The sequence below is a fragment of the Schistocerca americana genome, chromosome 1 (assembly GCF_021461395.2).
Source record: "Schistocerca americana isolate TAMUIC-IGC-003095 chromosome 1, iqSchAmer2.1, whole genome shotgun sequence".
In the NCBI taxonomy this organism is placed as follows: domain Eukaryota; kingdom Metazoa; phylum Arthropoda; class Insecta; order Orthoptera; family Acrididae; genus Schistocerca; species Schistocerca americana.
In genome coordinates this window covers 1,115,896,649-1,115,920,538 of record NC_060119.1, presented here as the reverse complement: position 1 = coordinate 1,115,920,538, position 23,890 = coordinate 1,115,896,649, and the positions used below count along the sequence as shown (strand labels likewise).

At 37.6% G+C, this 23,890-nt stretch overlaps 1 protein-coding gene across 3 annotated transcripts in view; it reads left to right on the top strand.

Annotated features, from left to right (window-relative positions):
• LOC124618800 (ADP-ribosylation factor-like protein 13B) overlaps positions 1–23,890 on the top strand; it is a 201,748-nt gene that overhangs the window by 49,787 nt on the left and 128,071 nt on the right. For 2 of the 3 annotated variants that reach the window (XM_047145378.1, XM_047145377.1), the window contains exon 5: positions 23,683–23,859. The exons of the other annotated variant lie outside the window; for it this stretch is intronic. In XM_047145378.1, the coding sequence (XP_047001334.1) occupies positions 23,683–23,859 (177 nt within the window). The remainder of the gene's footprint in view (positions 1–23,682; positions 23,860–23,890) is intronic. 3 annotated transcript variants of the gene reach the window in all.

Here is a 23,890-nt window from a genome sequence, read left to right as displayed (position 1 = left end):
TTGTAGGTGCTGTTGTATTCGTGTCCAGATGATGAACATATCATCCCTGTTTCTGAAGAATCAGGATGGTTCACGGAGTGCTGAGTTAAGGGCTTTTTCTTCAAAACATATTGGCTACGATTGGTAATAGTGGGCAACCCATTGCCACTATGTTGGTCTGTTCATAGTAATTACTGTCAGACAGGAATGAGGTAGACACGAGAACGAATTCAAAAAAGTTTTTGTCATTGACAACTTCAAGTTCTCTCCAAAAGGTTAAGTCAGTGTTAATCAAACAATGGAAAATCCCGGATGGAATTTAACAATATTATGAGAAGTAAAGTTGCTACTCACCATATATTGTAGATGCTGAGTCGCAGATAGGCACAACAAAAAGACTCTCACCATTAAAGGTTTCGGCCATTGGCCTTCATCAACAATAGACACACCCACACACACACACACACACACACACACACACACACACATGCAATTGGAATAATTAATGTCATTTTTTCTTCTGGTATTGTAATTACGTACATTACTGTTCTTTTTTACAGTATGTGGTTATTGATGGTGTATTAGGGTATTTTTAATTTTTTAATTTTTGATAGGATTTATTTTCTGTACCATTAGCTAGTTTTCAAACCTTTGCAGGCTCATCATCAGGTAAAGTTATAACAGGAACATTACCTGGACTACGTGCAGGTCATGGTGCTGGCAGAAATAACAGAAATTGGTAATGAAAAGTTTATGAAATGAAAGAGTTGTGGTAATGAAAAGTTTATGAAACAAAGGAGTTGTTATAACAACTTGTGACGCAGCAAGCTGCGTTATTTTTACTTCCCCTCTTGTTTTGCCATCTGCCTCCTCAAAATTCATTTTGTTCTTAACTAATTACCATTAACATATGTGAATAAAAATGGCTCTGAGCACTATGGGACTTAACATCTGTGGTCATCAGTCCACTAGAACTTAGAACTACTTAAACCTAACTAACCTAAGGACATCACACACATCCATGCCCGAGGCAGGATTCGAACCTGCGACCGTAGCAGTCACGCGGTTCCAGACTGTAGCACCTAGAACCGCACGGTCTCACCGGCCGGCCATATGTGAATATAATCTACATTTTCATAAAAGAGAAAAGTTGGCCCTCAGTTTTAAAGAATTTAACACCAGGTCTAATTTTGTGCTTAGTTTTAGGTATGTAATTCATTTTCTAATATATTTTGACTATTCCTAATTAGTATATTTCAATGTAGGGTAAAATCAGTAATTGTTGACTTTTTAACAAATATAAATTCTGTACTGATTATAAACACCTGAAAGACGAAATACTAATAATCTTAAAGTATCTATTTGGCTCTATTCAAAAACATGTTTGCAAAGCCAGCCCTTAATTAATTCCAAAGTAATTAACAGTTTTGTCAAAAGTATTGTTTGCATAACTATGTATGTTAATTTTATCATTTAAACAAATAATTTGGCGTAAACCTTGCAGTAGTAGAAACTGTTAAAAAGACAGAAGTTTCCGGTGTATTCAGTTAATTTAATGAGTTAAGTTTTAATTGTAATTTCTGTAAATTTAACTTCAAACAATGTGTAGTTTCAGCACCTATTATGGTGAGGATATGTAAGGGATCGGTTTTTGGTCATGAGACAGTCAGTCCACAGCCGAGCTTCTGATGAGAAACCTCTGTTGGTTAGAACAACAACAATGCTTCAACTTAACTGTGAGATACGTGTTACACAATTAGACTGTGTGTTAAAATGACAGTGTCTGCTCCATACGTACTTTTCTGTTCTTCAAGAACTGTGAGCCTTGTGGTTAGGTTTTTACTGCTCGTAGATGTTCAGTAGTAAACTATTGTAGCAGTACGTGGAGGTTTGCCTGGAAACTATTAATGAGGCTAATCGAAAGTTAAACAACAGTGCACTGGCCATACAATTGGGGGGTTGTGAACAGTGAAAGTAAAAGACAGTGAAACGAAACTGTGCAATTGTCAGCTACATTATTTAAAGTAGTTTGTGTTGTACTTCCACAACCCATTTTTCAGCCAGTACGTTGACACTAAGGAGAACAAATGAAGAAACAAAGTAGGCAAACTGCTAAAAACTCTTTCGTTTCATGCACTTTTCTTTACCACTTTTCCTTTATCACAACTTCTGTTTTATAAACTTTTCATTACAGTAACTAAATTTCCAATATGCCCACCACCTCCATGGCCACAGTGTCTACCTGCATATGATCCAAGTAATGTTCTCGTAAAACTATCCATCTGATTTATTAGCGTGCAGTGGTTTGAAAACTAGTTAATGGTACAGAAAATAAATGACATCAAAAATTTTAAAAAGTGACTGGTCGCATATTATATCTGAATAAACTTCTAGTTTAAATAACAGTTACAGTTCACCATATGCAGTGGATATAGTGAAATTTAATGGGTTATTAACAGCTAACTTCTTGAGGGAATAGATATGCTGTAAAGCAATGGTCAAAATGCCTAACTCTTTAAACATAACAATTAAATGATCAATTATTGACAAAATTATTTAATTAGATAGATAAAAAATCTACTCACCAAGCAGCAGCAGAACACGCACATAAAAGACGGTTGTAATTGGCTAGCTTTCGGAGCCGTGTGTTCTGCCACCGCTTGGTGAGTAGATTTTTTATCTATCTAATTAAGTAACTCTTTAAACAGATATCTACAAGATGAATTATGGATGAGCACCACATACTTTTCTTACAGAATATTTTTGAGCAATGAAAACTTTTTAAAGTTGAGCTACTCTAGAATATTATTCCATATGACAGTATTGAATGAAAATACCCAGAAGTGATATGTGATTTATTCATCTCATTATGTACAGTTTTGAAATCATTTGATTTGATGCACAGGAGACATGTCAAGGTTTACAAAAGAAACTTTTTTCACTTTTTTAAGAGAAATACAAAAGATTACATTATATTTTACATTTCTAAGCTACAGCTACACATGTACATAAAATAATACATGTAATACAATCCATGTGTTCAGACTGTGAAGCTGTCTTCAGTGAATTCATCGACAGAATAATTACACTCTTCCACCAGAAGAGTAAAGAGCCATCTTTTCAGTGAACCAAGCTCCATCTTAAATACATTACTGCCTTTTATTTTATTGAAAATTTTTAACCCCATATACTCTGGCGTTTGGGCATAAAGTTTTAAACGATGTGTTGGAAGTTTGAAGTTATCTCTGTGTCGAGTGCTGTAGTTGTGGTCAAAATGGAAAGTGTCTAGTGTATGTTGATTTTTATATAGGAACACCACCATCTCATATATGTAAAGTGAGGGGATATATAGTATTTTTAAATTTTTTAACAGTGGCCGACAGGATTCCCGTTTTTTTGCAACACACATGTTTCTAATTACTTTCTTTTGTAATACTAGGAGCCTAGTGACATTTGCTGCATTTCCCGAGAAGATTATGCCATAATGAATAACTGACTCAAAGTAGCAGTGATAAACTATCTTTCTGGTATCCGTGTTTGTGGCACCTGACAAAATACACATTGCAAATACTAAATTGTTCAGTTTATTTGCTAAGTAATCTATCTGTTGGAATCCGAACTGGTTTTTAAAAATTATATCATTTACAGTAAGAAATTTATTAATGTGTTTTGCTGCAATCTTTTCAAACACTTTAGAGAAGACCGGCAAGAGAGAGATAGGGCAGTAATTCCCCATATCTTCTGTCGATCCTTTCTTGAATAGAGGTTTGATCTCAGCATATTTCAACACATTTGGAAAGCATCCCTGTTCAAAAGATTGCTTTATAATAAGTGGTTGAGAAATAATATCGTACACACACTTGATTGCAGATGATGTTATTTGATCCTACCCATGTGAGATTTTGTTTTTTAGACAATATTTCCTTTTTCACATCCCTTTGGGTGATTTTTTCAAATTGTTTAAGGGGGGTAGGACATCAAACGGGTCGACTTGGAGCAGGAGAGGCACCACAGGACATCTTAATTTCCGCTGTGTATACTTTCACAAATAAATTCTTACAACTATGTCAGCATGACCAGGAAGGATTCAAGATTCACATTCATAGCAATGAAAGTTCAAAAACATAACCAAATAAATTTTTTTTACAAGTGAAATTTCATAATTGTTTCACTTACTATTGGTTGCATTTGTTGCTATAGGTACACTTTTCTTCATAAGTAGGAGAGATTCTTTGATGAATTTTGCACAGCATATAAACCATACTTACAGGTGTATGAAACTCTAGAATTTATTTAATTTATGGAAATATGAATGAGTTGTTACATTTTAAGCTTCATGTTTAGAAGAAATTCAAATTTTATAATTATTTATCTCAAGTTTTACCACAGATTTTAATAGATTTGGAAAATTCTAGAGTTTTGCATTAAGGAGTTTGTGTTTAACAAGCAGTGCAAAATTTGTGGAAGAATCTCTCTTACTTATGAAGGAAAATGTACCTATAGCAACAAATGAAGCCAATAGTAAGTGAAAAAATTATGAAATTTCACATGTAAAAAAATTTTATTTCTTTATGTTTTTGAGCTCTCACTGCTACGAGTGTGAATCCTGAATGCTTCCTGGTCATTCTGACAAAATTTTATGAATTTATTTGTAAAAGTATAGACAGTGGAATTTAAAATGTCCTGTGGTGTCTCTCCTGCTCCAAGTCGGCCACTTTGATGTCCTACCCCCCTTAAAAGATGTGTTCTGGCTGTTTTCCAAATTTGTGATTCTCTGATAGAATGTCATATCCACATCTGATCTTACTACATTTATGAAGAATTCATTGAAACAACTTGACATCTGAACAGGGTTTACTATAATTTCATTTTCATGTCTAATTTTCAAAATCTCATGAATTTTTACTTTGGCTCCTAATTCAGACTGAACAAATGACCACACTGCTTTTGTCTTATTTCTGTGTTCTCATATGAATTTATTATTTGCCATTTTTTTAGCTGCCACTACAACTTTTGTAAATACAGCTTTATACTGTTTGACATAAGTAACAAAATACAGATTTCTGTTTGATTTTAACGCATTGTGGAGCTCTCTCTTTCTGGCACTAGAAACTCTTATTCCTGTTGAAATCCATTTGAGTTTACCATTTACTTTCTTTTGTTTATATCTACGAGGAAATGATTCATTAAATACCTCTAAGAAACAATTTAAGAATTTGTCATAGTTTATCGAGCTTGAACTATTGTGGTCTACAGGGCAGCTTATTACACTTAATTTACTGCGGAATAAATCCATTTACTTTTACTGAGATCCCTTTTTATATACAATTCTGGAGGCTTTGGGTTATTTGCTTTTCGGAGCTCAATAAACAGAGCTGAGTGATCTGAAATACCCAAGTCTAAACTGTATTTGTGCTTATTTCCACTGTCAAATTTGTAGTTAGTAATAATATTATCATTGCAGGTCACTGATCTGCTGTTTTCCCTAGTGCCTTCAGAAAAATTTAGCTTGAAACCAGATTTCTGAATTAAGTCATGAAATTTTGTGGAATCATTGCTTTCAACTAAGACATGTAAGTTGAAGTCTGCTGCTATAACAACTTTTTTCGTACTTTCTTTCTGGAGTTTTTCTAGGAGACATTCAAATTTGGCTAAAAACACTTTTGTTACCGCACCTCCAGGAATTCTGTAGATTGCTATAACCAGTGTGTTCAGATCACTTAGTTCTACAGAGCAAACACGCTCACTTCATTTAAATAATTAAAACTATCTCTTACTGTATGACTTACAGAAGAATTGACAAGAATTCAGGAGCCTCCATGAGATTTGCTTATTCTACAAAAGCTAGCAGCTACCTTAAAATTATTAATACTATTTAATACTTTTGTACTATCTTCTGTTAACCAGTGTTCGTTTAGGCAGATTATTTTGATATTTACGGAGTCTGAAAGCAGAATTTTTAGTTTGTCGATTTTTGAGTATTTACAATTTGGTAGTTCTGCTTCTAAGACATTTATATTCCAGTGCATCAACAGATCATTTTTGCTTTTGGTTATTTCATGTGCATCCTTTGTTTGGTCCCTAAACTTATTATTTTCAGTTTGAGTTTTTTCTTTGTCACCCCTATCAGAATGAATTAGTTTCCCTTGCTTCTTTGGATATTACACACGTGTATGAACATTTTACTAAGGTTCACAGAGCCTAATCTAGTCAAGTGCAGGCCATCTTTGCCCAGACACTGATAGTTTAAGAACTTGTTTGGGTCAATGAATACTGCACCGAGTCTGTTGCACTGTTTCCTAATGCCGGTATTTATCCTGTTGATGTAAGTATCACTTACCAATCTTCAGTGAATAATTCTACTAATTACCAGCCTAGATGTTGGGTATACAGTTTTTGCTGATCTAATCAGATTCCGTGTTTCATTCACGATTTCCTCCTCACTGTTACTGCGGATGGAGTTTGTGCCCACGTGGATTAAGACACCTCTGTAATCATCGGTACTTAAAGTTTTGTTACCAGTTTCGCCCATGTTTCTTTCCATATACAATACATTCTTAAAATGTTTGCTGAGTTGATGCGATCGGATTCCAGGTTGAACATCGATCTTGCAGTCCGGCACAATAATAGTTTTTAATATAGAATCGCCTATTAACAGAAAATTGTTTTTGTCAGCTTCTTTGTTCATTGCACTTTTATGGTTGTCCTTCTTATTATAGGAAACTGTTTTCCATTTATACTTATCACTTGTTTCGCAGACGGAGTTCTCTGTGGTATTATTCACCATAAGTTGTTAACTTACTGAGTTGTATCATCGCCAGTTACTTGAATGTAACTGGAACAAGGAGAAGGACTGAGACTTAGACTTAGTTCCTCCAATGCTAGGTAGCATATCAGGTAACAAGTTGCATCCAGTGAACTCTATCACCTGCCATGTTTACAGCTTCCTGCCAGTTTATGTCTATGCACTGAAGACCGTTTGCGAATGTTCATTTCCAGCAGTTATAACGTCTTCCTGTACTTATTTATCCATCTGTTGGTTTCCTCAACACTGCTGATTTTTGGGTTCTTCCATCTTTCATCTTATAACATCCCTCACAAGCTTCAGTCTTCTTTCAACAACAGTTTTGTGCAGGCTGCATAGACTACTTCTTCTCAGTGCTTCATCATTTGAAGTTGGGTCACAATAGGTGATCTTAAAAATTCACCTCAAGCATCACTGAGGAAAAACATTGAGCTTGTGTGCCAATCTTTGTGGCATTTTCCAGGTCTCACATGGCTATGTGGCCATTGCTAGTATGGTAGAGGAAGCCAAAGCTTTGTGGACATATTTACAGAGTCAAATTGCCACATGGAGCACATTCGTTGGAAGACTGCAGAAGCTTACCCAGTTCTGCTGGTGTCTGCATTTCCATCCCTGTTATTATAAATAAGGCTGCTGAGACATGGAAATTGGTCAACATCTTTTAGTATCTTCTGTTGCGTTACAGTTTGAGTAGACACATTTCAACTTTTTATGCACATTGTTTTTGTTTTATCACTATTTATTTTTAGCCCTACAGAACTGGCCATTCCATCCAGCTTGGTTGTTGTTAGTTGTAAACATTGTGGGGTTTCTGCAAAGAGGAAGGAATGGCAACAAAATCAATCTCATACAGATGAACCAAAATGCCAGTGACAACAGCATTTGAAAAGTCCGTGCAGAAATAAGAACTACTTACGTGTTTGGGGTAAACCTTTTTTTATTTTTTGACATAGTCTCCTTTTAGACTTATACACTTCATCCAACGCTGTTTTAATTTGTTTATCCCTTCCGAATAATAGGAGTTGTCCAAGTCTGCAAAATAGCTATTAGTTGCTGCAATCACATCCTCATTTGAATAAAATCTTGTCCTGCCAGCCATTTCTTCAAATTGGGGAACAAATCGTAGTCCAAGGGAGGCAAGTCTGGAGAGTAGGGGGGATGCTAAACGAGTTGGAATCCTATTTCTATTAATTTTGCGACCACAACTGCTGAGGTGTGTGGTGGTGCATTTTCGTGATGGAAGAGGACTTTGTTGCTGTCCAATCGCCGTCATTTTTCTTGCAGCTCGGTTTTCAAACAGTCAAATAACGATGAATAATATGCACCTGTAATAGTTTTACCCTTTTCCAGATGGTCGATGAGGATTATCCCTTGCGAATCCCAAAAGACAGTCACCATAACCTTTCTGGCCGAAGGAATGGTCTTTGCCTTTTTTGGTGCAGATTCTCCCTTGGTAACCCATTGTTTAGATTGTTCTGTGGTCTCAGGAGTATAGTAATGTATCCATGTTTCATCCACAGTGATAAAACTATGCTTGAAGTTGTGCAGATTCTTCCTGAACAGCTGCAAACCATCCTTGCAACACTTCACACGATTCTGTTTTTTGTCAAGCGCGAGTAATTGCGGAACCCATCTTGTGGATAGCTTTCTCATGTCCAAATGTTTATGCAAATTATTATGTACCCGTTCATTCGAGATGCCCACAGCAGTAGGAATCTCACGCACCTTAACTCTTCTGTCATGCATCACCATATCACGGATTTTATCAATGTTTTCTGGAGTTGTAACCTCCACAGGGTGTCCAGAAAGTTCAGCATCACTTGTGCCCATATGGCCACTCCCAAAATTTTGAAACCACTTATAAACTGTTCTAATCGAAGGTGCAGAGTCACCATATTGTTTATCTAGCTTCTCTTTAGTCTGCTGAGAGGTTTTGCCTTTCATAAAGTATGGGTTAATCACCACACGAAATTCTTTTTCGTCCATTTTTTGACAATAGCTCAACTTCCTTGATTCACACGAATGCCAAACACAAAGAAATAGACCAATATGGCTGAAACTTGGTGTACATTCTTTCCAAAATGCTACTAACTAAACTTGACCTTGATATGCACCAGTGGTGCCATCTCTCGGACTTTGCACAAAATTTTCAAATGCCCCTCGAATTGTGGTACAAGCGATCTGTTGTGTCTGGTCAGTCATTACAGAGTAATTGCATTTTGTTTGATTCCTTACCCATTTATTTTTGTATCTGATGTGCAGATGTCAATATCATATGCTGATTTGTTTGGTAGTTGTTCCATTCAGTCTCATGGCACTAGCTGTTAATAACAGTAATGCCCACTTTATTCTTTGCCCTCAGTCTTGCATTCAAAAGTGTTTAGTCCTGTCTTGGGCTTGTTTTTGTAGTAAGTGTTAGCTTTGTGTTAACAGTGATGTGTGTCATGGATAGGTTTACTGATGAAGAGTGAACTGAAATGTGCTTAGTATATTGGTTGAAAGTATGCTATGGAAGAGTGGCACAATAACACTACATTGGGATGTTTTGCTGTTCTGGAGGTATTTTTCTAGAAATAATATAATTGGGCTATCAAACCAAATAAATCTTAATTGTATTGTTAATTCGTAAATAGACACAACAAAAAGACTTTCAAACAAGTAAGCTTTCGGCCAAAAAAGCCTTCTTCCAAATTAAACAAACACGTGCGCACACGCACAAAAACACACACACACACACACACACACGCATGACATCTGACGTCGGTGACTGAGACAGTGGTCATGTGTGTGTGTGTGTGTGTGTGTGTGTGTGTGTGTGTTTTGTCTTACTCAGCAGAAGGCCATTTTGGCCAGAGGCATATGTGTTTGACAGTCTTTTTGTTGTGCCTATCTGCAACGCAATATCTCTGCTGTAAGGTGAGTAGCAGTGTATCCTTTTCATAATATTGCTATTATTCCATCCTGGATTTTCCATTGTTTGTTAATTGTATTTTTACTTAGTAATGAGCCACCAGAGAGCACAGGTCTTTTATACAACTATACTCAGAAAGTATACCTGAACAAACTCCGAAATTTTGTTGTTAAATTCAGGTTCTCACCATACAGCACATGTTTCTGAAATGAAAACAGTCACAGTACTACTCTCAGGTACAATATCATCTGGAATTTAAATCAGTGACACTATCACATGTAGGAGTTTTTTAAATGACAATTATTTCCTTCTGTCAGGCTATGCACCTATGTTGATAATCTGTGATGATACATAAATTTTGACAGGGTAGTAAGTATTAGCTAGCATGTATCATTAACTTTTTCTATTCATGTCTGGAACACAAAAATGTAACTGTCTTTCATCTCCATGATAGTATTTTAAGTTTATTGCTGTGCACACCATGTACTGCCTGTCCTGTGCATATCAATAAATGTGTTGTGGGAACACAGGAGTAGCCAGTGATGCGTGCTTCATTTACTCCATGCAAGTGCAGCGGATGTTAGATATAAGTTTTTACTCTTCGACTGTTAGTTCATGTAGTTTTTCTTTTAAAAGTTGGAGAAATAAAGTATTTTGTGCAAAGCTGTATGTGGGTTTAATTTGTTGCCTACATAATTCGTGACCCTGGAAAAAATAAGGAAAGCTCTCGCAACTTAATACTGCGCAGCAATTTCACTAAAGATGGAAGAAGCTAACAAAATTCTGCAAGCAACAAACGATGAGATATGATGGCTGAAACAAGAGATTGGGCTTTTGGAGCTTGCAACGCCGAAGAATGATAGCAAAATGGAATCCATGAATTTGCAAACTCCGGCAGTAGCAGCCACACTGTGAGCATGCTCACTTGCTGAAGATTTTTCATGCATGTAAGCGCTTTTGTCAACCATGCCATGGTTGCAGTTAAGAGTGCATCCATTCAGCCTATGCAACCAGATGTGCGGTTTGTGATAATAGAGAATATCTTCAAGCAACAACGCATAACTGAAGACCACGAAAAATTCACTCTCACAGTTAGCAACCTGAATCAGGGGACAACAGTGATAGTCTGTGATATGATCATACATCTGTTGCTCCAGCTGTCATATAACACACTTAAAATGACATTGATTGCTCGCTGCAAGAAATTACCTAAACAGTGACTTTCCCGGGTGATGTATCAGGAGGAATGCTGGGACAGAAGTCCATCTGAATTTTGGAGATATTTACACACTATAGTTGACGCAAGCATGATATCTATTGAATCGCTACTGCACAGCTTCCTCATCAAGTTCAACTGACATTGGTTGCATACGAATGACAGTCTTTCAATAAGTAACTGCAAATTGCTGACAGAGCTTTCGCTACTCTACAGTCGACGCTCATAGTGTTTGCAGCGACGTAAATTGCCACCTCTGCAACGGAAGCCAATGATGACTCATCGGAATGGTTAAAAGAATTGAAGTTAAGCTGTGCAGCCGCAGGTTACAGACAAAAACCAGGCATTGCTCAGGGGATCAGGAAACTGCAAGACAAAATGGAAGATATGGCTATTTGACTACATAACTTGGAGCTCCAGATGTTCACCAGGTCTACCAGTAACAAGAAGTAGTCACACTCCAAAGAGGACCAAGCTCACACCGACAATTTTTGCTGGTATCACAGATGATTCAGGCCACAAGCTGTGAGATGCACAGAACCTTGTGGATACAAAAATGGTGAGGTCAGCCCACACTAGGTGCCACGGGCTGTGGCACTCACGAATAGCGCCAAATACGAACGAGGAACCAGGTGACAGTTGCAGGCAGCAACATGCACAGTCAAGGTAAGGCACTTGAAGGCTTCCTATATGCTATACCTTAATGCTACTTTGCGTCACCCTGGGAGTATAAGCTAACAATGCACAGATTGTAAGTGGTTGATAAACTCTCAGGCCTCAACTTCCTGATAGACATCGGCTCGGAAGTGAGTACCTTGCCAACCCTGAGTTTTGTTGAAAAGGACTTGTGGGAGCCTTTAAAATTGATAGCAGTTAACAGTTCAAGTATAAACACGTACAGTTATAAAGAGCTCATGATTGATGTTGGTTTATCTACCTGTTAAAAGAGGAATTTTATAGTGGCAGATATTTTACAGCTGATCTTAGGTGCAGATTTCTTGTCTCATTTTGCAATCACCATGGACTTGGCAAATAACTCTCTTACTACTGGATAAAATAGGGGCATGGTAAAAGGTTTTTGGTGCAGTGTGGCAAAGGCTGTTTTAGGAGTAGTCGGTAGCTCAGCTATACACTTTCCCCAAAAAGAAGCCATAAAGACTTCGGTAGTTAAACATAATATAGTGCAATACATACACACCACCCCAGGTCCGCCAGTATCAAGACGCATCCGCAGATTAGCCCCAGACTGATTAGTGGAGACAAAAGCGTTATTTGTGGAGATACTCCAGGCTGGAGTAATAAAAAGGTCTGACAGTTCTTGGGTGTCTCCTCTCCAGCTAGTACGCAAGAAAGATGGCATATGGTGCCCTGTGGTGACTACCACTGATTGAACATGAGAACAATCCCGGACAAGTATCCCATACCAAACATTCAAGAATTTACCTACACTCTAGCAGGTGCGAAAGTATTCTCAGTACTGGATTGTTGTAAGGCATACAGTCAGATTCCTGTGGCTCTGGCTAACGTGACAAAGATGGTGGTGATCACACCCTTTGGGCTATTTGAATTTCTGTTCATGCCATTCAGACTCAAAAATGTGACCAAATCCTGGCAAAGATTCATTAATGAAGGATCCAGGGGTTACCTTTCTGTTATGCATATCTGTATATTTTGGTATTCTCAGAGGGTATGCAATCACATGATAGACATATTCAGGAGGTACGACAGAGGCTCAATATATATGGAGTAGTGTTAAATGAACACTAATATGTCATGGGCAAGAGTAAAAGAACTTTTCTCAGCTATATAGTCTCAGCTGACGGTATACAGCCAGTACCGGAGAAGATCAACTTGTTGCGCAACCTACACAAACCTACAGACTACTAGCAACTTAGGCGTTAGGCGTTATCTCAGTAAATTTTTACTGGCGTCATTTATCAATTACCGCTGAAACAGGCAAGGCATAAAAATGCATGGGCTGGCAAGAATACTACAGGAAAGTGAAAGCTACAATGGACACCAGAAATGACCAAAGCTTTTGGCGACTTACAAAGAAGCTTAGAGGAAGCAGTGTTACTCGCGCACCCCATACCTGCATCACCATTGAGTATTGTAGTAGACACCAGCCAGGTCGCAATTGGTGCAGCCTTGAAACAACAGGTCACTGGACATTGGGAACCTCTTAGTTTCTTCTCAAAGAAGCTGCAACTCCAACAGACAAAATGGAGTGCATATGACAGAGAGTTGTTGGCAATATATGAAAGTGTCAAACATTTCCGCCTGTATATTGAAACCAGGCCAGTAACAATTTTCACTGATTGTAAACCTATAGTGTCAGCTTTCAGCTACATCAGTGATAAGTGCTCGTCAAGGCAGTTCCAGCACATAGAGTTTATCAGTCAATTCACCACGTATATAAGGCACATCAGAGGTGCGGAGAATCTGGTTGCAGATTACTTTTCTCATGTTTGCGGTTTGACCAGCACAATAAACTATGAAGAACTCGTGGCATCGCAGGAAGCAGATCTGGATCTATAGATGTTATTGACAGAGCACACAACACTTACAGCCGATACTCATGTCAGGAAGAAGGCTTTAGTTATGGTGCGATGTATCACGGCCGAAGCTGTGCCCATACATCCCACAACAAGTTTGTAAGGCGGTGTTTGACAGTGCTCATGGCCTGGCACACCCAGCGGCAAATGCCATGATCAAGTTACTGACAGCATGTTTCATCTGGCCACCGATTAAAAAGGATGCCAGGGAATGGACTTGCACATGCCTACAATGTCAGTCTGCAAAGTAGAATGACACGTTCATGCGGAAATTGGGAATTTCACAGGATCGCCAGCAAGATTTGCACATGTCCATCTGGACTTAGTGGGCCACTCCCAGTTTCAGATGGCTATAAATACCTTTTAACAATGGTAGACAGATGCACGAGATGGGCGGAGGCCATTCCGATCACTGACATCGGTTGTGGTTGAAAGGCGTTTGACTCTCAGTGGCTAGTTCACTTTGTCTGCCCCCTTCATATCACAACAGATCAAGGCTGCCAGTTTGAGTCTAGTCTGTTCAACGAGTTAGCTAATTTATGTGGTTTCCAGCACCACCATACAACAAGCTACCATCCAGCAAGCAATGGTATGATGAAGAGGTGGCACAGAACATTCTACATCTACATCTATATTGATACTCTGCAAATCACATTTAAGTGCCTGGCAGAGGGTTCACCGAACCACCTTCACAATTCTCTATTATTCCAATCTCATATAGCACATGGGGAGAACGAACACCTATATCTTTCTGTACGAACTCTGATTTCCCTTATTTTATTGTGGTGATCATTTCTCCTTATGTAGGTTGATGTCAACAAATTATTTTCGCATTTGGAGGAGAAAGTTGGTGATTGGAATTTTGTGAGAAGATTCTGTCACAACGAAAAACGCCTTTCTTTTAATGATGTCCAGCCCAAATCCTGTATTATTTTTGTGACACTCTTTCCCATATTTCACAATAATACAAAACGTGCTGCCCTTCTTTGAACTTTTTCGACATACTCTGCCAATCCTATCTGGTAAGGATCCCAGACCGCGCAGCAGTATTCTAAAATAGGACAGACGAGCTTAGTGTAGGCAGTCTCCTCAGTATATCTGTTACGTTTTCTAAGTGTCCTGCCAATAAAATGCAGTCTTTGGTTAGCCTTCCCCACAACATTTTCTATGTGTTCCTTCCAATTTAAGCTGTTCGTAATTGAAGTACATAGGTATTTAGTTGAATTTACACCATTTAGATTAGACTGATTTATCATGTAACCGAAGTTTAACGAATTCCTTTTAGCATTCATGGGGATGACCTCACAATTTTCATTATTTAGGGTCAACTGCCAATTTTCGCACCCTTCAGATGTCTTTTCTAAATCATTTTGCAATTTGGTTTGATCTTCTGATGACTTTATTAGTTGATAAAGGAAAGCGTGATCTGCAAACAACCTAAGATGGCTGCTCAGATTGTCTCCCAAATCGTTTATATAGATTAGGAACAGCAAAGGGCCTATAACACTACCTTGGGGAAGGCAGAAATCACTTCTGTTTTACTGAATAACTTTCCATCAGTTACTGTGACCTCTCTGACAGGAAATCACAAACCCAGTCACATAACTGAGATGATGTTTCATAAGCGCGCGATTTCACTACAAGCCACTTATATGGTACAGTGTCAAAAGCCTTCCGGAAATCCAGAAAGACGGAATCAATTTGAAATCTCATGTCAATAGTAATCAGTACTTCATGTTTCCCAGTAATGATGTTATTTAAACCCATGTTGACTGTGTTTCAATAGACAGTTTTCTTCAAGGTAATTCATAATGTTTGAACACAATATATGTTCCAAAATCCGGCTGCATATCAACATTAACGATATGGGCCTGTAATTTAGTGGATTACTCCTACTGCCTTTCTTGAATATTGGAGTGACCTGTGCAACTTTCATGTCTTTGGGTACGGATCTTTCATCGAGCAAATGGTTGTATATGACTGTTAAGTATGGAGCTAATGCATCAGCATACTCCGAAAGGAACCTAATTGGTATACATTCTGGACCAGAAGACTTTCTTTTATTAAGTGATTTAACTTGCTTCACTACTCCGAGGATATTTACTTCTATGTTACTCATGTTGGCAACTGTTCTTGATTCAAATTCCGGAATATTTACTTCATCTTCTTTTGTGAAGGCATTTCGGAAGACTGTGTTTAGTAACTCTGCTTTGGCAGCACTGTCTTCGATAGTATCTCCATTGCTATCACGTAGAGAAGGCATTGATTGTTTCTTGCCGCTAACATACTGCACATATGACCAAAATCTTTTTGGATTTTCTGCCAGGTTTCAAGACAAATTTCATTGTGGAAACTGTTACAAGCATCTTGCATTGAAGTCCGCGCTAAATTTCGAGCTTCTGTAAAAGATCGCCAATCTTGGGGATTTTTCATCTGTTTAAATTTGGCATGTGTGTTTCATTGTTTCTACAACAGTGTTCTAACCCATTTTGTGTACCAAGGAGGATCAGCTCCATCATTTGTTAATTTATTTGGTATAAATCTCTCAATTGCTGCCGATACCATTTCTTTGAATTCAAGCCACATCTGGTCTACGTTGAAGGCAGTTCTTGTGAGTCATCGGAGAAACTGGACAGAAGCATTACCATTGGTCTTTCGTGGATTACAGACCACATACAAGATGGACATCAGTGTCTCAGTGGCAGAATCGGTGTACGGGGAACCATTGAGAATCCCGGCAGATTACCTTACTGCCGCCTCATCACCAATGCCAATAAACCTCTCATCACTGATACGTGAAGTCAATGAGCATGTGGATACAATGAGAAGGTCTATGGTATCTAGACATATTGAGTGACCAGTTTTCATGCATAAGGTGTTGGCTGGCTGTACACATGTCATGCTCCGCACAGATTCAGTCAGAGTGCCACTACAACCTCCATATACTGGACCTTATCTAATAGAATGACGCAACACCGATACTAAGGACATCTCACAGAATGACAAAACTATTAGAGTGCCCATAGACAGGGTAAAACCAGCATGAATCTTACCAGAACTGGAGTATGATGGCACTCAACAGGATGAGAAGGACCAAAATTTGGAACTCACTATGCGTGATATGGCAGAAGAACCAGTGGTAAGAGGACGTGGAATCATGATGCAACAGCCCACACCAGCTCCCTCATCCTCATCCTCGCAGCAACAAGTCCTCCATATGAGAGCAGGGAGACAAGTCCAGTTTAAGTATCCATTTATCCTGGGTGCTCCGCACTTTAAGGTGGGGGCTATGTGGGAATGTGGGAGTAGCCAGTGATGTGTGCTTCATTTACTCCATGCAAGTGTAGCAGACGTTAGATATAAGTTTTTACTCTTTGACTGTTAGTTCAGTTAGTTTTTCTTTTCTGAGTTGGAGAAATAAAGTAGTTTGTGGTATGTGGGTTTAATTTGTTGCCTACAGTGTAATTTAGTACAATAACTTTATCAATTAATGGAAAACACAGTTTCATTCTTACAGGAATCTAATTCCATTGCATATCTGTGAGAGATTTTTATCCTGATTAAACAGTTTCATCATAAACCACATTGCTCATTTGTACACTTTCTTAGCCTGTTAAACTGCTATGATTCCAGAAAACTTCATCAATTAAAAATGTAAATAAATCTATTGCACAAGAGTTTTACTGATGTTTTTCTCATTTGTAAGTCATATTTCAGGGTCTCTTAATAAATCACATTGTAGTTCAGTTTTGTCCAACAAAACCAGCACTTGATTTTTAATAAAACACTTCACACAGTTTCTCCATCCAGAATAGGTGATTTATTACTGCATTTTAGCAAAATTATTTCAAAGTATAGGAGTCAGATGTAAGTACATAAGTGATAGATAGTTTTTTAGTTCCGTAATAGTTTCTGCTGGTAATTCTCAGATGATCAGTGATGATATGTGTAAATGTTCTAAAAATATTGTAAAAATTCTCTGCTAACATGATAAATATCTGTTCAGGTCTGCAGATTTCAATGACCTATTGAGGTTTGTGACTTTTATTTTTAGAGGTATATTATATTTGTTAAACACCACACGCTACTACAGCAGGTACATTATTATACCAGAACAATATCAGAAATTCAGAATTGCCATTAGCTGTTTCTTGATACAAGAAAAAGTTGCTCTTTACTTGGAAGGAAAGGATACAGTTGTGAAAAATTTCCCCAAGTGTTAACTTTCAAAACAAGAGGTTATTCTTCCTGATACAGAAGAAGACCCTTGTATCTTCTTTAACTTTTTGTTTACCGTGGTATTAGGGTCCATGATTGTAACATTATTGTCACGAACTTGATAATTTTTCTGTTGCTACGTGTAGTAGAACAGTTTGTGATGGGATGGACCCTCCATGATATACAGTGACTGTAAAGGAATTTTTAAAGTAACAGAGACCACAGCAGAAACGGTATAAAATGAAACATAATGTTATAGAGAAACAGAAGAATACACACCATTCATACATACAAGAAAGCACACCTCACACACACATGACTGCCAACTGCAGCAGCTCAGGCCAGAAATGTATTCTCACCTGAGCTGCATGAGTTGGCAGTCATGTATGCATGAGGTGTGCTTGATTGCGTGCATGAATGGCGTGTGTTTCTGTTTTGCTGATGAAGGATGTGACTGAAAGCTTTGTGTAAGTGTCTTTTAGTTGTGCTTATCTGCAACTTAACATGTCTTCTCTGTGGTAAGTAGCAATCTATCTTTTCCTACATTGTTGATATTCCTACATGGAGTTTTCATTGTTTAGCAGTTATCTATAGATAGAGAGATGCAGAATGGAACGTGTTTGGCTGTCAAGAGGACAATGTTTTAAGCCTTCCGTGATTACCGTAGCAAAATATTACAACAGATCTATCACAGAAAAATTTGTAACAGTATTATGATAAGTATAATTGTTACTCATCATGTAGCAAAGAAACTGAGTCGCAGATAAGCACAACAAAAAGACTGTCAGAAAGTGAGCTTTCAACCAACAAGGCCGTCATCGAGAATAGACAACACACCCGCACACTCATGCAAATACCTATCATTCCAGCATGGCCACAGCTAGCCGGAGACTGTGGTCATGTTTATGTGAGTTGCATTTGTGTGTGTGTGTGTGTGTGTGTTTGTGTGTGTGGAGGAAAATTTGGAGTATTGCCCCAATTTAATTCTTGTACCATTGCAAAAATGAGTGTCAGTGGTGTTGACAAACAGCTGAATACTACATCTGACCAAAACTCCATGGTCCACAGTTTCTCAACTGAAACTGTAGTTGAGTTAGCCTCTCTTTTAACCATCATATATGGTAGATCTCTCAGAATAAAAACTGTGCCCAGTGGTCTGAAGAAGGCATGTGTCACACCTGTCTACAAAAAGGGTAGCAGCAGTATCCATGAAATTACTGTCCAGTAGCCTTGACAGACATTTGTTGGCACCTTAGAACGTATTTGACCTTAAATGTAATGGGATATATTGAATAGAATGACCTCCTCCTTGCCAGCCATCATTAATTCCAAAAACATTGATCCTGTGAAATCCAACTTAAGTTTCTCTCTTGTAGCATTCTGAAAGCTGTGGATCAAGGTAGTCACACAGATGGAATGGTTTTTGACTTCCATGAATCTCTTGATGCAGAGCTGCACATGTGATTATTATTGAAAGTATGGTTGAATGATGTATCAAGCAAAATTTATGACTGAATTGAGGATTTCTTGGTAGGGAGGATGCAACGTATTATCTTAGATGAAGAGTCATTGACAGATGAAGAAATAACATCAGGCGTGCCCCAGGGAAGTGTTAGGATCCTTCCTCTTCATGTTGTATATTAAAGATCTTGCAGACAATATAAATAATAACTCAGACTGTTCACAACTGGTGTGGTTATCTATAATGAAGGACTGTAAGATAAAGCTGTACAGATATTGTCTATTTATTTACTTATTGCCCTCTGAATCAATACTGTACATGACATGCACATGGTGATGCACAAACATACATTTGATGTTGGACATTATGATAATTTGCTGGCATGAAGTAATATGCCGAAAGCTTACACAAACATGAGTTTACATAAATATTTTCTGAGAAGTTATGAACACACAAATTACATACTCATTTACACATTTGTATTTTAGTGCTGTATTCCTCTCACACATTACATAACAGTACCTGGTTGGATATTCTTTCTGCACTTAATTTGCTTAGTAGCAGATGATATAGATGCAAGATTTTTGCACATACTTGCATTAATGTTTTACTCTTTACAAAATTCTTTGCTGCATTTTTTTTCATGTTTCTTTCCACCCATGTGAAGCAGAAATTCACTTGCACTGTAGAAACAATGATCAAGTAGGAATGATTTTAATTTTTCATTAAATACAGTGAGAGACTTACTGTTGTTTCATTTCTGATGGCAGGCTATTGTGTATTTTAATGCCTTTGTTGAAGGGAGTTCCATTTTCTGCCTAGTACCATAGTTAGTCATGGACATTTACATTTTTATTAAATTTTGTAATATTACTTTTTACAAATTCGCATAGTTCTAGTATATACAGGCTGCCAAGGGGTAGGATGAGCAACTTTTGGAAGAGAAGTCTGCAGCTATCAGTTGGCTTTGCCTTATTCATTATTCTTATAGCTCTCTTTTGGGTGAGTAGAATGTTTTGGCTAAGTGTAGAGTCTCCCCAGAATATGATACCATATTGCATTACACTGTGGAATTGTGCATAGTAGGCTGTGTGAACAGTTTCTGGGCTTGTGCAGTATGTGAAGATTTGTAGGGCACAGCACACTTTGTTTAGCTTACTATTATTTTTATTAATGTGTGTTTGCGATTTTAGATTATCCTGGATCCATAGGCCTAGAAATGTTGTTTCTATATTCGGGGATATTTGGGAACTGTGTAATTTCATATCAGGCATAATTTTTTTGTTCTTAGGTGGAAGTTTAGGTAAGTGGATTTCCTTGTGTTTAACTATGGGCTTGTTTTTCTCAAACCAATCACCATGTTCATCTGTATTTCCATTTATGACCTCTTGGTGTTCATGTTCATTTTTGCTTGTTATGAGGAACTCTTCTGCGAAGAGTGTACTGGTGCTGGCATTGATATTTGACGGTAGGTCATTCATGTACACAAGGAAGAGCACTGGTCCAAGTATTGAGCCTTGGGGCACACCTTGTGTAATATTGCAATAGTCAGAATAGTATGTTTCGATATGTCCTTGATTGTTATGTTTTATTGACACTTTTTGTTTCCTATTTGTCAGGCATGATCTGAACCAGTTTAGTGAGGTGCCTCTGATGCCATATGAAGAATCTTGAAGAAGAATCTTGTTGAGAAGAATCTTGTGGTCTATGACATCAAATGCCTTGGACAAATCTAGGAAGAACCCACCTGCTTTTTGTTTTTTGTCTAGAGCATCTAGGGTAGAGTGCAAATACTCATATATGGTGGTTGTTACGGATTTGTTTTTTCTGAAAGCATGCTGGGCATCAGATAGTATCTATTTCTTATCAAGAAAATTTATTAGTCTTTGGTGAACTAATCTCTCCAAAAGTTCACCAAACACAAGTAACAGCGATATGGGTCTGTAATTTTCTTCTTTGAGTTTTTCACCTTTCTTAAAAATTGGGATGACTTTAGCCACTTTCATGCAGTTTGAAAATGTACCTGCCATCAGTGATAAGTTGTACACATTTGAGAGTGGGAGAGCTATTTTGTTTATGCAGTTCTTGTTGATAAAATCTGGGATATCATCGATTCCAGATGAGAATTTATTCTTGAGGTACTTTGCACTTAGGTCAATTTCTTAAGCAGTAGTTTCACAGAAGAATATAGAGATTCTACAGGAGTTGTATTGTTTTGTCTGTTGGGTGTACATTTGTTGTTGCTTTGTAACAAATTTTTGACAAAGTTTTCATAGTAATTGTTGAAAATATTTGCAATTTCTTATGGATTAGTAACTCTGGTGTTGTTGTGGATCAGAATAGTGTTTTCATGTTTACGTGGCTGTTGATTTGTTTCATTCCTTATGATGTTCCACACTGCCTTGGTTTTCTTTGAGGATGTTGCCACATAGTTATCATTTGCTATTCACTTTGCTAGTGCTATGACTTTTTAAAGGATTTTGACATATTGCTTGATATATCATTCTTGAGATGGGGTGGGGATGGGGTTGTTTCTTTTTAGATACTTCAACAGATCTCTTTTCCTTCTGCAGGAAATCTTCATACCAGTTTTTATCCATGGTTTCTTATTGGGTTCTTTTGATGTGGTGTGTTTGAGTTTAAGAGGAAAGGCAATATTGAAGTGATATAGAAATGTGTTTAGGAATGATTCCACTTTGTTGTCTGTATATTGTGTGCTTCATATACTTTGTTCCATGTTTCTGCTGCTAAGGAGTCATTGAAGATTTTCATGTTTTCATTGCTGTAATTTCTTACTTTAGTTGTGTATTTGTTGTTGCAGTCTAAGGGGAGAACATTTGTAAGGTATAGGACTTGGCCACAGTGATCACTATAGCCTGTGTCCAGATGTTTGACTTCCTGGTAGGGACAGTTTACAAATATCTGGTCAAGTGTGGTTTTGGTGTTGTTTTTGCACCTTGTGGGGAATGTTACTGTGGGATTCAGACTGAATGAGTTAGTGAGATTCAGTAGGAATTGTTTTACATGTCCTGTAGACTGGAAATCAACATTGAAATCACCACATAAAATTAGTACCTTTTTGTTTTTGTGAAGTTTGTTTAGGAGTATCTCAAGGTTTTTTTAGGAAATTCATACATTACCTGTTGGAGAATGATAGATACATGTTATGATTATATATGCTTCAAGAATTTTGATTACAGCTGTCTCAAAAGCATTTTCTTTATTTAAGTGGTCAAACTGTACAAAACTTCTATAGTTTACAGAATTTTTTTTATAAATATGGCAGCACTTCCACCTTTTTGGCTTTTCCTGCAATAGTTGGAAGCTAATGTGTAATCCGGTGTCAGGTCTTGATAAGGTTTCAAAGTGGTGCAGAATTGGAAACTTGCTTTAAATGTTCAGAAATATAAAATGAATGTTCAGAAATATAGAATTTTGCCTGTGACAAAAGCAAAATGAATAAAATAATGTATGATGCAAACATCAGTTACTAACAGCTGCATTTGATCAGGTCATACAAATAGCTGAGTGTAACAATTTCTAAGCATATGAAATGAAACAAGCACATAAACCCAGTCATAGATAAAGCATGTGGTGGACTTTGGTTCATTGGTAGAATAATAGTTGAATGCAATCAGTCTACAGAGGGTATTTCTTATGAAACATTCATGTGACTTGTCCTTGAACATTACTCAAAAGTGTACGATCCATACCAAAGAGGACTAACAGGTTATGTTCAATGTATTCTAAAAAGAGTAGCGCAAATGTTTGACTCATAAGAGAGCATCACGGAGATGCTGAAATAACTGAACTGGCAGGTGCTTTAAGATAGACAAACTGTCCCATCAAAGGCTGCTTACAAAGTGTGAAGAACCAACTTTAAGTGATGCATCTCAGAATATGCTACACCCCTCTATGCACCACTCCTGTAGGTATCACAAAGGCGAGATTAGTCTAATTACAGCAGACACAGATGTGTTTAAGCAATCATTTCCATGCTCCATACATAAATGGAAATGGAAGAAACCCAAATAATTGATGCAAGAGGGAGTAAGTACTGCCGAGTTTGGATGTAGCTGTAAATGAAGAAGAGGTTTACACTGTTTACTATCACAAGTAGACTGACTTGTTGTCATGTGTATTTTTATGATACAGCTCTTAAGGCACTTCTACTCTTAGGTGCAAGGGTGTAACTCAACTAATTAATTCCCAGTGAACAGAAATGACACCCCACTTCATATCCAACAGAATATGCGCATGGTTGTCTCTAAGCTTTCCCTAAAGCATATTTCTGCTTTGATTTTGGGTCTAAAAATCAGCTAGGACTTTGGCTACAGCTCTTAGTCAGTACTGAAAGATTATTTTTGTTCATATGTTAATGTTTCTCAAGGGATGTTAGTGCTTTGTTGACAAAGCTCTTCATTGCATATCCTAGCCATTTGCTGTGTTGCTTAGTAATGAATGCCTTAGAGCTTTTTTTCTTTTTGCTATTGTTTACAGAAAAATAATATTACTAAATTATTAATTCTTCTCCAGCTTAGCTAATAAACAAGACTGTATTGGTGCTCTGGATGAACTGGATATTGTTGAGCGACTAAATGTGGAAAGTGTTGTAAATGACCAACGTTGCCCCACACTTGTGGAAACCTGTTCAGCAGCTATGGAAAGGAGTTCTAAACAGAAAATAGACCCAGCCATACAGAGTGGTTACAGGTATGCTCAAACATGATAATTATGTCTGCTA